At 43.2% G+C, this 19,449-nt stretch overlaps 1 protein-coding gene across 4 annotated transcripts in view; it reads right to left on the bottom strand.

Annotated features, from left to right (window-relative positions):
* The window catches only part of DCAF1 (DDB1 and CUL4 associated factor 1), a gene marked incomplete at both ends in the record, with an annotated part of 63,294 nt that overhangs the window by 21,369 nt on the left and 22,476 nt on the right, over window positions 1-19,449 (bottom strand). For 3 of the 4 annotated variants that reach the window (XM_080696821.1, XM_080696818.1, XM_080696820.1), the window contains 8 exons: window positions 791-873; window positions 1,507-1,705; window positions 2,464-3,727; window positions 4,594-4,718; window positions 10,202-10,371; window positions 12,507-12,716; window positions 14,112-14,291; window positions 14,849-15,007. In XM_080696821.1, the coding sequence (XP_080552947.1) occupies window positions 791-873; window positions 1,507-1,705; window positions 2,464-3,727; window positions 4,594-4,718; window positions 10,202-10,371; window positions 12,507-12,716; window positions 14,112-14,291; window positions 14,849-15,007 (2,390 nt within the window). The remainder of the gene's footprint in view (window positions 1-790; window positions 874-1,506; window positions 1,706-2,463; window positions 3,728-4,593; window positions 4,719-10,201; window positions 10,372-12,506; window positions 12,717-14,111; window positions 14,292-14,848; window positions 15,008-19,449) is intronic. The other variant, XM_080696819.1, reaches the window with a different exon arrangement.

Raw genomic sequence — 19,449 nt, 5'->3', positions numbered from 1 at the left:
CCCGGAAGTAGAAAAGCCCCTGAGTTCCACCCCCAGTACCACAAAAAAAAAAAAAAAAAGTACAAAAAATAGAACTGGGTGTGGCGGCGCAAGCTTGTAATCCCAGTAACTTGGGAGGCTGAAACAGGAGGATTACGATGGTTCAAAGCCAACCTCAGCTACTTAGTGAGGCTCTCAGCAACTTAGTGAGACCCTGTTTCCAAACAAAATATAAAAGAGATCTGGGAGTACAGCCTGGAGGTAGAAGGCCCCTGGATTCTATCCCCAGTGCCAGAAAGAAAGAAAGAAAGAAAGAAAGAAAGAAAGAAAGAAAGAAAGAAAGAAAGAAAGAAAGAAAGAAAGAGGAAGGAAGGAAGAAAGAAAGAAAAGAAAAGAAAAGAAAGAAAGGAGAAATATAAGAAAATAGATAAATGCCAGCTGGGTATGGTGGCACATGCCTGTAACACTAGTACTCAGGTGGCTGAGATTAGAAGATCGCAGGTTTAAGGACAGCTTTGGCAACCTAGTAAGATCCTCTCTTAAAACAAAAAATAAAAAGGGCTGGGGTATAGCTCAGAAATAGAATGCCCCTGGTTCAATCCCCAGTACCACAAAAAAAAGAGAAAAAGAAAAAGAACCTAGGAAATTAAGTGAAATAAAACCTTACTAAATATGAGCCTCTGATGAGGAAAAAAAGAAGTTACCATTCCTTTTTTTCCTAAAAGGCTTTCAGCCTAAAAGTAAATGAAGGGGAATATAAATTAGGTAAACAAAGCACAAAATACACGAGGCTATAAAAGTAAATACATACTTCATATCAAATACTGATTTCATTCCCCAAAGTGCAGACAAAGGCTGGCTCCAGGTAGCAGATGTCAGCAACAAGGACCCATCCTAGAAGAAGGAGGCAGCCGAGGTAAGTACTCATGTGTTTTTACATATATGCAGATGTAACTGTCTGCCACTAGCATTTTAAAATATATGCATAAAAATAAACTGATGAGCCAGGTATGGCGGTACATGTCTTTAAGCCCAGTACTTGGGAGGCTGAGACAGGAGGACTGCAGGTTGGAGGACAGCTTCAGCAACGTAGCAAGACTCTCAGCAACTTAGTGAGACCCTGTTCAAACTTAAAAATAAAATAGGGCTGAGGGTGTAGCTCAAAGGTAGAACTCCCCTGAATTCAATAGCAAAAATCACTGGTAAAGAGAAAATAAAAAACTCTCCAGAACCTAGAAATGCTCAGATGCCCGTAGAATTTAAATACATGTATTTAGTGCCCTGGAGAATAATTAAATTTAAGAGAATAGTAAATCCTCCTCAACTAGTAAAAAAAAAAAAAAAAGTAACAACAGTTCTAAAATGAAGGGGCACTTGGTCAGGAGTCATAGCTGGTTCCTGTCTTGTCAGTTGGCCGTGTTCCTTAATTTCCCATGAAATGTAAGAGGCTCTTTTGAAAATGAAAGCCCAGTAGAGGCTGACCTCCACCTGGCTAAGACAACGGAGGCATGCAGGCAAGGACCTTACCCTGGACGGCTCGAGGTGTGTGATGGCTGAGTTATGACAGTTGTAGCTGGCCTCCTCCTGTCCACTAAACACATTGTAGAGCTTTAGCTGCCCCGTGCAGGTACCGAGCATCAGGAACCGCTCCCGAGCTGAGAATGCACAGCAGGTGAAACCACTCTCATCTTCATTGGCTTCCCGGAACACTGAAATAGGACGAAATCTAAGCAAAAAAACAAAAAATCAGAGACCAAAAAAAAAAAAAAAAAAAAAAAAGCAGAAACTCTGTAAGAGCAAACCTTCCTAGAAGGGATGAAAAAAAAAACAAAGCATTTCAAAAAGCAGATTCTTGTCAAGTATTAAGTGACCTTTAGTGGTTTCTTTTTAATTTGTGTGTGTGTGTGGGCCTGGGGGTGGAACCAGGGGCATTCTCCCTCCGAGTTACACCCCTGCCCTATTTTTTATTCTTTATTTTGAAATCGGGTCTGAGTTGCAGAGGGCCTCACTAAGTAGCTGAGGCTGTCCGCGAACCGCGATCCTCCGGTCTCAGCCTCCCGAATGCTGGGATCACAAGCCTGCGCCACCACGCCCGGCTTTGTTTTTAATTTTAAATGAGAAAAGGACCTCCACTTATAAAGTTAAACAAAAATTTCCACATTATAGCTTGTGATCCTACCACCTCATGTAAGTTTTGTCAAGGATCAGAATGGAAGGCAACTTGGACCAGCACAAATGTGAGCTTGGAATGTGGTGAAGGATGGTGTCTTGTGTGGGTTCTAGAAAAACATACTGGTTTCGTATGTTTTGAAAACATACCAATATATTGTTAATGAACACACAGAAAGTGGTGGGTTTATAGTTCGTGTATTACACAAAGTGACGATCAGTGCTATCAGGCTAAGAAACGGCTTCTCAACGAATCACTCTGCCGATCTAAACAGAAGAATCATTTCAGTCTCCGGGGGAGGGGCCTCTCCTTACCTGCTAAAGATAAGGTGCCTATCAAAGCACCCGCCATCTACCCCTCCATATTTTGGAAATGACGCCCTGCGGTTTAGCCTGGAGGTAAAGTTTATTGGCGCTTGCCGCCTCTGTTTTGGCTCAGGACACTGGTGAGGAGTAAAGAGAGAGAAAGGTGGGCAAGTAGCAACTGGGTTCTTGCAGCGAGCGTGTTGCTCTCTAAGATATTCTGTGATGATACTGTCCAGCGTAGGTGGGGAAGGAAGATGTCTGTCCAACTGCTTTTTTATGGCTGGGCTTTGGCTGTATGCGCCATGGTCCGACTTCTGCCGCAACACTCTGATTTTCCTGCCATTACAGGGTGATGGCCTCTCTCTGATAAAACTGATCCTACCAATCAAAGGGGAATTGCCTGAATAGGATGGACCGGGCAGAGCTAGAGAACCCTGTGGGGGCCGTGGCTGAGGATGGGCAGCAGGGGCAGAAGGGGCAGAGGCACCCACAGCAGCATGGCTGCCCAGTCTAGTTGCAATGCCATTGGCAATACGAGGGGTTCGGGGAAGAGAAACAGGAGAAGCAGCAGCAGTTACTGGGGTGAAGGCAGAGGAATGGGAGGCGGCAGTCATGGGCAGGTCAGCCTCTTTCGTCAGCACAGTTGCTGTCTCTCCAAGCCCTTTAGAAATGAGATGGTTTCGTATCAACAGAAGCAGCTCTTTCTCAGGGAAGGAGATCCTTGACTGGGCAACAACATCTGCTTTCTGCAGTCGCGCCAGGGACACGTCAGTGCCAATGAGAAGTGGCTTTCCTGATACTCGTTCAATGAGCTCAGCGGCATACTTGCAGAATTTGACATGGTCACTGCGCTTATCCTGTAGCACGGGCTCCTTCATCAGCTGCTGGATCTGGCAGCTGCTGAAAAGGGGCAGTTTGCTGATGATCTGCCGGACAGTGCTACTGCGAGACAGGCCCACCAGGGCCTTGCAGGCCAGAGCTCGGATCTGGTCCGCGTCTGTGATGGGCATCTTTATGGACAGTAAGGACAGAAGCACCTTGATGCCATTGTTGGACTGGACCACATTCCACATCTTAGCCAGGGTATGTTCGCTGCTCTTGGGAGTCTGAGGCAGCTTTCTCCGAGGAGTTCCAGAGATAAATTTGCCAATACTAGATATTCGGTTATCCGGACCACACACACAATTGATGATAATCTGAAGTGCTGACTTCTGAATTTCAGCATCATGGATAAAGAACTCACCCTCAGCCACTCCCAAAATAATGCTGATACCTATGAAGAGGGGAAGATTATATTATTTCTCATGAAATTATGGCTAACTTCAGTGGTTGTCCTAGAATCTAGGAGTTCTAATCATTTTGATCAACTTCAACAACAACAAAATCTCATTTTGTTAATAACGTTCAAGGACTTGTTTGTATAAAATACAACAGAGCCAGGCCTGGTGGCACATGCCTATAATTCTAGTAAATGAGAGGCTAAGACAAGAGAAACTTAGGTTCAAGGCCGGTCTCAGCCGGGCGTGGTGGGCACGCTTGTCATCCCCGCGCTTGGGAGGCGGAGACAGGAGGATCGCCCAGGTTCGAAGCCAGCCTCAGCTACTTAGTGAGGCTCTCAGCAACTTAGTGAGACCCTGTTTCCAAATAAAGTATAAAAAAGGTCTGGGAGTGTAGCCCGGAGGTAGAAAGCCTCTGGGTTCCACCCCAGTACCACCAAAAAAAAAAAAAAAAAAAAAAAAAAAAGGCCAGTCTCAGCAAGACCCTCAATAGTTTAGCAAGATCCTGTTTCAAAATAAAAAGGAGTGGGGGTAGCTTCAGAGGTAGAATGTCCCTGAGTTCAATTTCCAATACCACAAAAAAAATCACAATCAGTTCTACAATATATTTCCACGATATAATGCTTCATACACAGATGTTCAACAAGGGAAGATGCTTTTAGTTTTATATGGAAATCATCAAGGTTATTTGCAATTTTTCCCAGATAAGGAGAACAAAAATAGTAGGAATAAATTGAACTATCCTGCAAGAAAGGAAAAAGCCTTGGATTCCAGATACTACCACAGCAACAGGAACCTTTAGATGTACACATTAATACAATTCGCACACAAGCAACAACGCAAACAGCAAGGTACAACCTACCTACAGTGGAGATGGTAGAGCCGGCCTCATCCAGCACATCCACCGACTCTGCCAGCTGGAGCTGGATTTTGGGCACCACAGTGAGGATAGCCAGGACATCCAGAGCAAAGCGCACAGTGTCATTCCTGAACAGGAAGAATGATCAAAGGAAAACGACAACAGTCGTAAGAAACAGTAGGTTTTAAAGAGAAAGATAATGAAGCTGGTGTGGTGGCACACACTTGTAATCTCAGGACTTTCAAGGCTGAGACAGGAGAACTGCCCATTCAACAACAGCCTCAGCAACTTGGACCCCTCCACAACTCAGTGAGACCCTATTTCAAAACAAGAAATCAAATAGAAACTGGATATAATGGCAAATGCCTATAATTCCAATACATGGGAGGCTGAGACAGGAGGATTGGAGATATAAGGACAGACTAAGCAAGCAGTAAGACTGCTGTTTCAAAGTAAGAATAAAAGCTGGGTGTGGTGGGGCCCACTTATAATCCAGTACGGGGAGGGTGAAACAGGAGAATTACAGGTTCAACGTCAGCCCCAGCAACTCAGCAAGGCTCTCAGCAACCTAGTGAGACACTGTTTCCAAAGAAGAAATAAAATGGGTGGAAGGTATAGCTTGGAGGTAGAATGCCTCTGGGTTCCATTCCCAACATCAGAAAAAAAGAAAAAAGAAAACTAATCAGAATCACCACATATGACTCTATCACTGCTCCTGGCATCAAGACAGAATTTGTAATTCACCATGACATTACTTGCAAAAAACACAGGGATAGCATTTTTTTTATTGTTTTTTTGTGGTACCAGAGATTGAACACAGGGGCATTCTACCTCCCAGCTACACTCCTAACCCCGATTTATTTTTAGTTTTTTGTTTGTTTGTTTTTTGCATGTGTGGGTTTGGGGATGGAGCCCAGGGGCATTCGACTTCCAAGCTACACCCCCTGCCCTATTTTTATTCTTTCGTTTTTTAAAACAGGGTCTCACTAAGATGCGGAGGGCCTCACTAAGTAGCTGAGGCTGTCTGTGAACCAGGATCCTCCAGTCTCAGCCTCCTGAATGCTGGGATTGCAAGTGTGCACCTCCACGCCTAGCTTTATTTTTAGTTTTATTTTAAAACAGGGCCTCACTAGGCTGATGAGAGTGTCACTACTTGCTGAGGCTGTCCTCAAACCTGCAATCCTCCTGTATCAGCCTCCAAAGTACTGAGATTACAAATGTATACAAACATGCCTGGCTGGGACAGAACTTCTGTCCATTAAAATACTATAAATAAAAACAAATAAGGAAGCCAGGCATGGTGGCGCAAACTTGTAATCCCAGTACTTGGGAAGCTGAGAAAGGAGGATTGCAGGTTCGCAGGCTCGTAACCAGCCTCAGCTACTTAGTGAGCCTCTCTGCAATTTAATGAGATTCTGTCTCAAAATAAAGAATAAAAAAGAGGTCTGGCAGTGTAGCTCAGAGGTAGAATGCCCCTAGGATCAAATCCTTAGCTGAAAGAAAGAAAGAAAGAAAGAAAGAAAGAAAGAAAGAAAGAAAGAAAGGAGGGAGGGAGGGAGGGAGGGAGGGAGGGAGGGAGGGAGGGAGGAGCAGGCAGGCAGTGGTATATACTGTACTTGGGAGGCTGAACCAAGAAGATTGCAGGTTTGAAGCCAACCTCAGCAATTTAGCGAAGCCCTGAGCACCTTTAGTAAGTACTTAAAAAAAAAAAATTATGGGCTGGGAGTGTTGCTCAAAGGTAGAATGCCCCTGGGCTAAACAACCAGGCACTACAAAAAAATAATAGATAAGGCCTGGCACGGTAACACATGCTTGTAATCCCAGCATTTGGGAGGCTGAGACAGGAGAATCACCATTCACCAACAGCCTCTGTGTAACTCAGTGAGACCCTGTTTCAAAATAAAGGATAAAAATAGGAATGAGGGTGTAGCTCCCAGGTAGAATGACCCTGGGTTCCATTCCCAGTACCACAATAATAATAATAATAATAATAATAGATAAGTACAAATAAAATTATAAAGCTGAGCATTGTGGCACACACTTGTAATCCCAGCATTTGAGAGGCTGACACAAGAGGATCGTGGTTCACAGTCAGCCTCAACTACTTAGTGAGGCCCTTTGCTACTCAGTGAGACCTTGTTTTAAAATAAATAGCCGGTACTAGATGTCAACCACTAAGCCAAGCATGGGAAGAAGGGATGGGGAGGGAACGGGGTGGGGATCGGGTGGGGGTTGACTGGCGATGTGTGCATGTATGTCTGCAAAAGTTTTTTGGATCCCACCATGATCTATGAATACAGTGCACCAATAAAAAATAAAAAAATAAAAAATAAAAAGAATAGCCGGGCATGGTAGCACACACTTGTAAACCCAACATTTGGGAGGCGGAGACAGGAAGATAGCAGTTCTTGGACAGCCTCAGGTATTTGGTGAGGCCCTTTGCAACTTAGTGAGACCCTGTTTCAAAATAAAAAATAAGAATAAAAAATAAGGCTTGGGGTGTATCTTGAAGATAAAATGCCCCTGGGTTCCATCTTCAGTACCACAAAATACATAAATGAATGAATGAATGAATGAATGAAGCCAAGTATGCTGGCAAACACTTATAATCCTAGTATTTTGTAGGCTGACAGGAACATCATAGGTTTGCGACCAGTCTCAGCAATGTAGGAGACCGTTTCAAAATAAAAAATAAGGGTGTATTCATTTCGAGTCACACCCCCATGCCATTTTAGGATGGGGCTGTATTTCTATTTTCTGTATTTCTATCTTTCTAATAAACTTCTTTAAATCTTAAAAAATAAATAAAAATAAAAATACCGCCGGGTGTGGTGACTCACGCTTATAATCCTCACGCTTGGGAGGCGGAGACAGGAGGATCGCGCAGGTTCGAAGCCAGCCGTGCTGGCTTAAGAGACCCTGTTTCAAAAATATAAAATAGGTCTGGGAGTGTAGCCCAGAGGCAGAAGGGCTTCCAGGAACCCCAGTACCACCTAAATAAATAAACAAATAAATAAATCAAATAGGGGAGGGCCAGGCATGGTGGCACATGCTTGTAATACCCGCCCTTGGGAGGCAGAGACAGGAGGATCGCGCAGGTTCGAAGCCAGCCGTGCTGGGAGTGCTGCTCAAGGGTAGAATGCCCCTGGGCTAAACAACCAGGCACGACAAAAAAGTAATAGATAAGTCTGGGAGTGTAGCCCAGAGGTAGACGGGTTTCCAGGAATCCCAATACCACCAAAAAAATAAATAGGGGAGGGGTATAGCTTAGAGTTAGAATGTCCTTGGGTTCAATCCAAAAAAAAAAAGAGGGAAGGGAAAAGAACCAGAAGTACAAACAAGGCTCTCTGTACAGGTAAGGCAGCCTCATCTAAACTGCTTGAGACTCCAAGTGCTTCAGACTTCAGTTTTCTGGACTTTGGAATATTTACATAGATTTCACCAGAAGAACAGCCCTAAACCAAAAATCTAAATTCTGAATGCTACAAAAAAAAAAAAAAAAAAATACACTAACGTGCAACTACTGGCAATCATTTATTAAAGCTCTGAGGGCTTGCCGGGCGTGGTGGCACACGCTTGGGAGGCTGAGACAGGAGGATCGCGCAGGTTCTAAACCAGCCTCAGCTACTTAGTGAGGCTCTCAGCAACTTAGTGAGACTGTGTTTCCAAATAAAATATCTTAAAAATGGGTCTGGGAGTAGGGCCCAGAGGTAGAAAGCCTCTGGGTTCCACCCCTAGTACCACCAAAATAAATAAATAAATAACAAACATTCAGGCATGTGGTGCGCAATTGTGATCCCAGTACTTGGGAGGCTGAGACAGGAGGATAGCAGATTTGTGGCCACCCTCAGCAACCTAGGGAGATGCTCCCCAACTTAGTGAGACCCTGTTTCATTAAAATAGGACTGAGAGTAGGGCTCAGAGGTAGAACAATCTCCAGTACCATAAAATAAATAAATAAATAAAATAAAAGGCATGTACCGCCACACCTGGCTGAGATCATTTCAAAATAAAAAATAAAATAGGTTGAGGCAAAAGAGTACCTCAAATGGAAAGGGGAAAAAAAAGATACTCCACTTGATTTAGTATCGTAAATTTAGTCAATAAGCTATATATCCCATATATAGGTCCCTCCTAGCAGTCATGCTGGTGCATGCTTGTAATCCCAGTACTTGGGAGGCTGAGACAGGAAGGATCTCAGGCTCCCAACTAGCCTCAGCAGAAAAAAAAAGAAGAAAAATACCCTCCTCTGTCTAGAACAGTGGAAAGACAGGGAAAAGGTGATCAAGAAATGCTGCCTACAGCCTTTACTGCTGCTCTCCCCTGCCCCAGTATTGGGGATTGAATCCAAGGGGGCATTCTACCTCGGAGCTATACCCTCAGCCCTATATTTTATTCTTTTTTTTTTTTTTTTTTTTTTTTGGCAGATCTGGGGATGGAACTCGGGCATTCGACCTCTGAGCTACACCCCCTGCCCTATTTTTTTACTCTTTCTTTTGAAACTGGGTCTCACTGAGTTGCAGAGGGCCTCACTAAGTTGCTGAGCTGTCCACGAATCGCGATCCTCTGGTCTCAGCCTCCCGAATGCTGAGATTACAAGCCTGCGCCACCACGCCCAGCTTTATTCTTTATTTTGAAACAGGGTCTCACTGAGTCACAAAGGGCCTCACTAAGTAGCTGAGGCTATCCTTGAACAGTGATCCTCCTCTCTCAGCATCCCAAATGCTGGGATCACAAGCGTGCGCCACTACACCAGATTTTTTTATTCTTTATTTTGAAACAGGGTCTCATTAAGTTGCAGAGGGACTCATTAAGAAGCTGAGGCTGGCCACAAACCTGCTATCCTCCTGTCGCAGCCTCCCAAGTACTGAGATTACACATGTGCACCACCATGCCCAGCTAGCTACTATTTTTCTTCACTCATCTCTTCCAAAATATATAGGCATATATTGGTGCTAGGGTTTGAACCCAGGTATTCTACCTTCATACTACACCTCAAATGCTTTCAAATTTTCATTTTGAAACAGGGTATCACTAGGTTGAGGAGGTTCTCATTAAGTTGTTGAGGCTGGTCTCAAACATACAATCATCCTATTTCAGCCTTCCAAGTACTGGGATTTCAGGTACCACCATGCCTAGCTAGTTTTCTTTTTACAAGTAGAGACTATATAGGGTAAGCATACATCTGGAGATTATATCAGCTACTCACCCTACTCTGCTGTCTTTAACTGAACTGTAAAAATCATGATAGTGTGTTGAAAGGACAAAACTTAGTTTTATGTGAAAGAAAGATAAATATTTATAGTTCTAAGACATTTAAATTGTAAATACTAAAGAATAATGAACCCTAACCTCAAGACAATTAAGCTCTACAATTAATAAACGTAAACTATATACCTTCTCTGAAAGCAGACACTGGTCCTTGGGTACTGTAAAATGTTTACAATCACCTGATCATATATAGGAAAGGGCACATTTTCATGCTTAATCTCTTCTCAGATTTCAGTCCAAAATTTCAACTCAATAAAAGTTTAAGTGTACACTATGTGCAAAACAGCCAACCAACAACTTTAGCAAAAGCAGAATCAAATGTCAACTGAAACCTGCCCACCTTGCATAGTAGGTCTTCCAATTGCAGGCAATAGAAATGAGCTGCAACAGGAGCTGCACACAAGAAAGTTTGAGGAAGACTTCAGCTGGCTCCCAGTACAGCTGCGCGGGGCCGTACTCTATCAAAAACTCCATCATTTCCACAATTTGTTCATGAGTGTATGAACATGCCTATAAGAAAAGGCATATTTATATATAACTTTAGCATTTCCTGACACCTTTCTCAAGCACAGCCTTTTTCCTTTGGTGGTACTATGGGACTGAATCCAGGAAAATTCTACCTCTAAGCTAAACCCCTAGTCCTATTTTTTTTTTTTTTTAATTTTGAAACAGGGTCCCACGAGGTTAATGAGAGTCTCACTACTTGCTGAGGCTGTCCTCGAACTTGTGATGCTCTTGTTTCAAACTCCCAAGCACTGGGTTCACAGGCATTTGCCACCATGCCAAGCTTAGCCATCAGGGTTTAATAATAACTTTCCAACTCCACAATTCTTGAGTCAATAGCCTATATGTGAAGCAATGATTCTATGATGTTTAGTCATTTTTCCCAAGAAAATAAAAAAATGTTCCTTTGTGCAGGTATTTTATAACTTAAATGAATTAGGCACCAAGTAACTGGTATCTTTTCTTTTTTCTTTTTTTTGCAATACTGGGGATGGAACCCAGGGACATTGTACCTCCAAGCTACACACCAGCCCTATTTTTTTTCTTATCATTTATTTTGAAACAGAGTTTCACTTGAGTTGCAGATGGACTCCTAAGTAGCCAAGGCTGTCCACAAAGCAGGATCCTCTGGTCTCCGCCCCCTGCCCCCAATGCTGGGATATAAGCTGCACCACCATGCCCAGATCACTTTGCGATTTTTAAAACATACAGATAAGTGAGGCATGGTGGTGCATGCTGGTAATCCCAGCATTTGGGAGGGTGAAACAAGAGGAGGCCCTTTGCAACTCAAGAAACCCTGTTTCAAAATAAAGAATAAAAAATAGAACTGAAAAGCCAGGAGCGGTGACTCAGGCTTGTAATCCCAATATGTGAGAGGCTGAGACAGAAGGATTGTGGTTCATAGACCACCTCAGATACTTAGTGAGGTCTTTTGCAACTCAATGAGACCCTGATTGTGGTTCACAGACCGCCTCAGTTACTTAGTGAGGTCTTTTGCAACTCAATGAGACCCTGTTTCAAAATAAAAAAGAAAAATTATGGCTGGGCGTGTAGCTTGGAGGTACAATGCCCCTGGGATCCATCCCCAGTACCAAAAATAAATAAATAAAACCATGGATGGGGGTGTAGCTCGAAGGTAGAATGCCTTCAATGGATTCAATCCCCAGTACTGCAAAAAGAAAAAAATTAAAAAAAAAAAAAAAAAAGCTTTAGTTCATCCTTTAGTTCTAGAATCCAAGAAAAACAAAAACTGGAAGCAAACTAAACCCTTGAAATTCACCTATTATGAGCCGGACATGGTGACGCTCTTAATCCCAGTACTTGGGAGACAGGAATGATTGCAGGTTTGTGGCCAGACCTAGCTACTTAGTGAGGCCCCCTGCTACTTAATGAGGCCCTCCACAACTTAGTGAAACCCTGTTTCAAAATAAAAAGACGGGCTGGGGGTGTAGCTTGGAGGTAGAATGCTCAATCCCCAATACTGCCAAAAAAAGAAGAAAAAAAAGAAAAAGAAATTCACCTATTACACCCACTTTCAATTGTTCTGTTTTTATACAGGCAAGTAAAGTCCAACGACATATATCCCAGATGCCACTGACCCGAGTGTTTGAGTGCAGATGCTGGAGTGTTAATAAGACCGTCTTTCTAGAACTGCATCTTGGGCTGGGCTGTCGTTCAGATCACCCGCCACGTACATGGCCCGGGTATGATCTGATAGGTCAGGTTCCCCCTTCCCTTCCCCACATGACACCTCAGCAGGGACAGGAGGCAGACCCCGGAAGCCAGAAGCGGAGATATCACAAGACCCAGGTGTCATGAGACTCCAAACATCACCAGACAGACTCCAGAGGTCGCGAGACCACAAAGGTCGCAAGAGAACATCGGTAAAACATCGGTGCTTCCGATCCGCCCTATGACTCGCCAGGCTGATTGGGACTACATGCAACTCTCTGGACACAGGGCTTGTCAGTCCCTTCCCCCATGGCCGGCTGACTCCCTGGAGGGTTCCAGGGCTGAATAAAGCAGCGTTCTTTGATAACCCGGTTGGTGTTTTTACCTCCCTCCTAAACTCCCTAACTCTATTTTCATTCATTCATGACCCTCACCACCCCATCAAAAAGAAAAAACCCACATCCTCTTACCTTGTATGGGGGCTGAGGGTGAACAAGAATGCCACCCTCAGTCCTCTGAAGTGACTGTTTCACTTGTTCCAATTTAATGGCCAGGTGAGCCTCAAAATACTTGCGCAAGGCCATGCAGGTGTGTTTCCCAGTTTGGCGGCTAGCAAATATTTCATCATCACTCAGAAGTGCACCTTGGTCTTCCAAATTTAAGATCTCCAAAGTACTGATCTATTAATAAACAGGTACAAGATTAGGGTACAAGAAGGGAAAGAACAGTTAGGAAGAGAAAAGTAAAAGATTTTGGTAAACTTTTATGCTTAAAAAGATTGACAAGTATCAAAGTATACCTATGTATAGAACTGCCTAGTGGAAGCCATATAAAAGCAAAGCATTAAACCCATATTGGAAAAATGACACAGCTCTCCAACATGTTAAAACATGAGTTGGGCATGGTGGCACACACTTGTAATCCCAGCATTCAGGAGGCTGAGACAGGAGGATCACAGGTTCGAGGACAGCCTCAGCTACTTAGTGAGGCCCTCTGCAACTCAGTGAGACCCTGTTTCAAAATAAAGAATTAAACATAGGGCTGGGAGTGTAGCACAAAGGTAGAATGCCCCTGGGTTCCATCCCAGTACTGGGAAAAAAAAAAAAAAAGATTTGTAAACATGAGCCGAGTGTGGTGGCGCACACTTGTAATCCCCGTGCTTGGGAGGCTGACAGATTCACAGGAAGCCTCAGCTACTTGGTGAGACACTCCGCAACTCAGTGAGACCCTGTTTCAAAATAAAACAGGGCTGGGGGTGTAGCCTGGAGGTAGAATGCTCCTGGGTTCAATCCTCAAGTGTCACAAAAAAAGACAATAAGAGCTATGCAAGCATGGCCAGGTGTGGTGGCGCACGCTTGTAATCCCCGCACTTGGGAGGCTGAGACAGGAGGATAACACAGGTTCAAAGCCAGCCTCAGCTGGCTTAAGAGACCCTGTTTCCAAATAAAATATAAAATAGATCTGAGAGTGTAACCCAGAGGTAGGAGGCCCCTGGGTTCTATCCCTAGTACTACCCCCCCCCCCAAAAAAAAACTATACAAACATAAACTTTTTCTTTTTGATGCTGCTGGGGATTAAACCCAGGGGAATTCTACCTCTGAGCTATACGAGCTATACCCCCAGCGCTTTCTTTTTAAACAGGGTTTCACTAAGTTGCTGAGGCTGGCCTCAAACCTGCAATTCTCCTGCCTTAGCCTACTAAGTACTGCAATTTTAAGTGTGCACCATCATGTCCCTGGCTTGCTGCTTTTAGAAAGATCAACATTATCAACATTAATTTCCCCTAAAAGATTACTACTTGTAAAGCAAGTCTTCAGTGGCACAGTCTCCTCCACCTATTAAAGAGCTGGGCTGTGGCTCAGTGGTAGAGCCTTGGTGAGCCTCTGGGTTCAGTTCCAAGTGTCACACGCACAAAAAAGGAGATAGAGAAAAAGAAACTTATGAATAAAGGGAGAAAAAAGAATGTACAAAGAATGGTAACAAAGCTCCTCAAGAAGTTTCCTCTCTTCCATGGGGTACCACTAAAGGGTCGGGATCCCTACTCCTAGCAAAAGAACCCAAAGAAAAAACCTCACCAAGTTGACCAGACGACGAAGACCATCATAGCGATCAAAGAGTTCCAACACGGCCCGGAATGAGAAGCAAATTGAGAAAAACATGGTAGCGTGACAGCACCCTGAGGCATGAGAACACTCCATTAACCACAGGGTATAGTTAACCACGTCAGACAGGACATTGTGAGGATGCATGCAAACCTGCAAAGAAAAAGAAAATGTTATAACACTTCTGAGCAATGGGATCTTTGCAAGGGATAAAAAATTCATCAGTATAAAAAGCTAGCTTTGCAGAATACAACAGTTAATCCCCATCAAGTAATTCTTAAAGTTTAAACTGCAACGGGGTACACTCTGTAGTTACCATGCAATTTTAGAACACAATCCATCCCAAACCTGAAAACTACATTAGTTGAGTTTAATCCTTCAACAATTCATTATTTCTTGTCCAGAAGGTGTTCTATGAGTGTGTGTGTGTGTGTTTTGTGGTCTGGGGATTGAACCCAGGGACATTCTACCCCTGAGCTACACCCACCCACACACACACTATTTTATTCTTTATTTTGAAACAGGGTCTCACTAAGTTGCAGAGGGCCTAAGCTGCTTAGACTGTCGCAAATCTGTGATCTTCCTGTCTCAACCTCCCAAGTACTGGGATTACAAGTGTGTGCCACCATGCCCAGCTTTATCAAAGTGTTCTTTTAAAGACATGTCCCCACCCAATCCCATTTTCATATGCCTGAATACTATAGACTTACTCTTTCCATAGCATCCTGATTATAGGACAGGTAATACAAACACATAGATACACCAGTTGCAGCCATAGAAGGACGAGGAATTTCCAGCAATTTCTGTACTCCACCATGGGCAACAAATTCTGTGGCAAACTTGTTATGTAGCAGGAGAGATGCTAGGTGCTGAACAATGAAGACACATGTTAACCACGAAACAGTCTAAAAAGAAATCACAAAGTCTCTGAACACGGTATTAATCAAATGTTAAACATAAGAGCCCTCAAGACAATCACTCTCACAAAAGAAAAGCCAATGTTGTTTAAAGAAAATGATAAATAAAAAAACCCTGAGATTCCATAACATTCCTTCTTCTTCCTAACACCAAAAATCTTTATTTTTTTAGAGTTTTTCTTTTATTTTCTTTTTATTCTTGGTGCTGGGGAATGAACCTTGGGCCTTGAACACCTCCGAACATGTTCTAAGCCTGAGTTGCACTCCAGACCACCAAAGTTTTTTTGTTTTTGTTTTTATAGTACTGGGGATGGAACGCAGGGGCCTACCTCCCAGCTTCACTTCCATACCTCTTTTATATTTGATTTGGAAACAGGGTTTCATTAAATTGCTAAGGCTATCAAGCTGCTGAGGCTGGCTTCAAAGCTGTGATCTTTGTGTCTCGGCCTCCAAAGTACTGGGATTACAAGCCCGCACCACCATGCCCGGCTCATAGCAATACTTTTACATCTTGTTTTAAACCTTCATAAAAATTTTTAGTGGAGCTGAGCATGGTGGCACACACTTGTAATCCCAGTACTTGGGAGGCTGAGACAGGAGGATCGAGGTTCAAGGCCAGCCTCAGCAGCGGAATGAGGCCCTCTGCAACTCAGTGAGACCCTGTTTAAAAATAAAGAATAAAAAACAGGGCTGGGGGTATAGCTCAGAAATAGAATGCCCCTGGGTTGAATTCCCAGTTCTGCACACACAAAAAAAAGTATTGCTATAAATAATAGTATATCTTACAACTATTAGTACATAGTTTCCTTAAATGACTTTTGCAAACCTTCGCATTTTAATTATTTTAATATAATAAGCTCTGTGTTCTAGCATTGTCTGAATCATTGATGCAATTAATGAAGTCCTAAACTTTACTTCTTTTTCTTTCCTTTTCTTTTCTTTCTTTTTACATTTTCCCCCCCTGTGGTACCTTGGGGCATTCCACCTCCGAGCTACACCATCAGCCCTATTATTTCTTCTTCTACTTTTTTTTTCAGTACTTGAGAAGGAACCTAGGGGCATTCTATCTCTGAGTGACACCCCCAGCCCTAATTTTTTTATTCTTTATTTTTGAAACAGGGTCTCACTGAGTTGCAAGGTGCCTAAATAGCTGAGGCTGTCTACAAACCACAATCCTCCAGTCTCCGCCTCCCGAATGCGGGGATTACAAGCATGCGCCACCACGCCCAACCTTTTTTTATTCTTTATTTTGAAACAGGGTCTCAATAAGCTGGCCACAATCCTCTGATCCTTCTTTCTCAGCCTCTCAAGTAGCAGGATTACAGACGTGTACCATCACATCCATTTTATTTTTGTTTTTTGGAGGTTAGTACGGTTGGGTTGAACATAGGGGCATTCTATCTCTGAGCTAAATTGTGAAGGCTGGCTTCAAATCTGCAATCCTTCTGTTTCATCATCCCAAGTACTGGGATTACCAGAATGTGCCACCACACATAGCTTGAATTTTGCTTCTTTAACTTGATCCTAAGAGCCGGGTCTGCTGGTGGCACACACGTCTAATCCCAGCACTTGGGAGGCTGAGACAGGAGGACTATACAGGCTCGAAGCCAACCTCAGCTACATAGTGAGGTTCTCAGCAACTTAGTGAGACCCTGTTTCCAAATAAATAAACATAGAATAAGTCTGGAGTGTAGTCTTGAGGTAAAAGGCCCTTGGGTTCCATTCCCAGTACCACAATAAATAAATAAATAAATAAATAAATCCTAAAGCTGGGCGTGGTGGCGTAAACTTGTAATTCCCAGTACTTAGTAGACTGACACATGAGGATTGTGGGTTCAGCCAGCCTCAGTTACTTAGGTGAGACCCTCTGAAACTTACTGACATCCTGTTTCAAAATAAAGAATTAAAAAATAGAGCTGCAGGTATAGCACGGAGATAGAATGCCCCTGGGTTCAATCTCCAGTACTGTAAAAATAAATAAATAAATTGATTAATTAATAAATCTTAAAAACTGGCCTTTGGTGCACGTCTGTAATCCTGGTACTTGGAGGCTAAAACAGGAGAATCAGAGGTTTGAGGATGGTTTCAGCAAGTAGTGAGATTCTCAGCAACCTAGTGAGACCCTCTTTCTAAAAAATAAAATAGGTCGGGGGGTACACCTCAATGGTAGAGTGCCTTAGATCAATTCCCAGTATCACATAAATAAATCTTAATATATCACCAAAAAATAATCCTGAGCAAAATATCAACTTGGTAAGTTTAACTAATTGGAATAAATTTTAAAAGTCTTTTCTCTTATAAGTCTTTTTTTTTTTTTCCCGGTTCTGGGGATGGAACCCAGGGACTTTCTACTCCAGGCTACACTCCCAGACCTATTTTATATTTTATTTGAAAGCAGGGTCTCGCTAATTTGCTGAGAGCCTCACTAAGTAGCTTAGGCTGACTTCAAGCCTGTGCGATCCTCCTGTCTTGACCTCCCAAGTACTGGGATTACAAGCATGTGCCACCACGCCCAACTATAAATCTTTTTTTATGTGTGTGGTACTGGGGATCGAACTGAGGAGCATTCTCCTTCCAAGCTACACCCCCAGCCTTATTTTTTATTCTTTTTTATTTATTTATTTTTTTGCGGGGCTGGGGATGGAACCCAGAGGCATTCGACCTCCGGGCTACACCCCCTGCCCAACTTTTTATTCTTTATTTTGAAACAGGGTCTCACTGAGTTGTGGAAGGCCTCACTAAGTAAGAACCGCGATCCTCAGGTCTCAGCCTCCCAAATGCTGGGATTACAAGCATGCGCCACCACGCCCGGCATTCCTTTTTATTTTGAAAGGGGTCTCACTAAGTTGCAGAGGGACTCAAGAGGTTGCTTAGGCTGGTCTCAAACCTACGATCCTCCCGTCTCAGCCTCCCAAGTACTGGATTACAAGCGTAAATTTCCTTAAGTGAGAATTCAATCCCACTGGACTCTGATGGACCCAATCTCCTGCATAATTGTAAGGGCCTGGAGTGCGATTCAAACAGCAGGCTGCTTAATGACTCTGAAGACACTCTGGCAGCGTATGAGAAGAGCTAGAGCTCCCCCTGTCTGCCATGCCAAGGTTCAAGACCAGACAAGAAAACATGTGCAATTACATGATTTGATACTTGAACAGCTTTGATCAAAGTCAGTGGCAAAAACAACAAATATTTACTCTTTTCAGAAATTCAGTACCTAAAGTCAGACTAATCCATATACGCATACATATCATTTGAATCCCTCCCATCATAGTGTGTGTGTGTTTAAATGGGGATTGAACCCAGGGGCATTCTACCTCTGAGCTATATCCCCATCCCTATTTTTTATTCTTTATATTGAAACGGGTCTCAGTTGCAGAGGCCCTCACTAAGGAGCTGAGGCTGGCCCCAGAACTGCAATCCTCCTGTCTCGGCCTCCCGAATACTAGGATTACAGGCGTGCACTACCAGGCTCGGCTCTCCTCCTCCTATCCTCTACCATGCTTCCACCCAATACTTCCTTCAGGAAGCAGCTAAGCCATGTAGGTCCCCCTAGCACTTAAGCCATGTGAGCAGTTTTCTCATAATGTCACTACCATACAGTAACAATTCCACTGCCACAATAAGTACAATGGAGAAACAAAACACATCTTTCAAGTACTGGGATTACAGATTTGTAATTCCACAAGGAATGTTATCAAGAACCCTAATTCTAGCCAGGCATAGTGGCGCACGCTTGTAATTCCAGTATTTGGGAGGCTGACATAGGAGGATCCGGGTTCGCAGCCAGCTTCAACTACTTAGTGAGGCCCTTTGCAAATCAGTGAGACCCTGTTTCAAAATAATAAATTAAAATATAAGGCGGGGGTGTATTCATTTCGAGTCACCCCTCCATGCCAGTATGATATGGAGCTGTATTTCTTTCTAATAAACTTCTTTAAATCATAAAAAAAAATATATATATAAGGCTGGAAGTATAGCTCAGAGGAAGAATGCCCCTGGGTTCCATCCCCCGTACTGAAACCTTAATTCTAGCCAGGTATAGTGGTACATGCCTATAATCCCATTACTTGGTTTGCTGAGACAGAAGGATCACTGGTTCGAGGGCAGCTTCAGCAAGTTAGTAAAATCCTCCCAAAATAAAAAAGGGAGCCAGGTATGGTGGTTCACACTTATAATTCCAGTATTTGGGAGGCTGAGAAAGGAGGATCCTAGTTCAAGGGTAGCCTCAGCTACTTAGTGAGGTCCTTTACAACTCAATGAGACCCAGTTTCAAAATAAAGGAAAAAAAAGAATAGGGCTGAAAGTGTAGCTCTGAAGTAGAATGCCCCTGGGTTCCATCCCCAGTACCGCAAAATAAATAAATAAATAAGTAATTAAAAGAAATAAAAATGAAA

Source organism: Muscardinus avellanarius (genome assembly GCF_963383645.1).
Source record: "Muscardinus avellanarius genome assembly, chromosome: 5".
Classification (NCBI taxonomy): domain Eukaryota; kingdom Metazoa; phylum Chordata; class Mammalia; order Rodentia; family Gliridae; genus Muscardinus; species Muscardinus avellanarius.
Note: the sequence above shows the minus strand (reverse complement) of the source record. Positions and strands in the feature narration are given on the sequence as shown.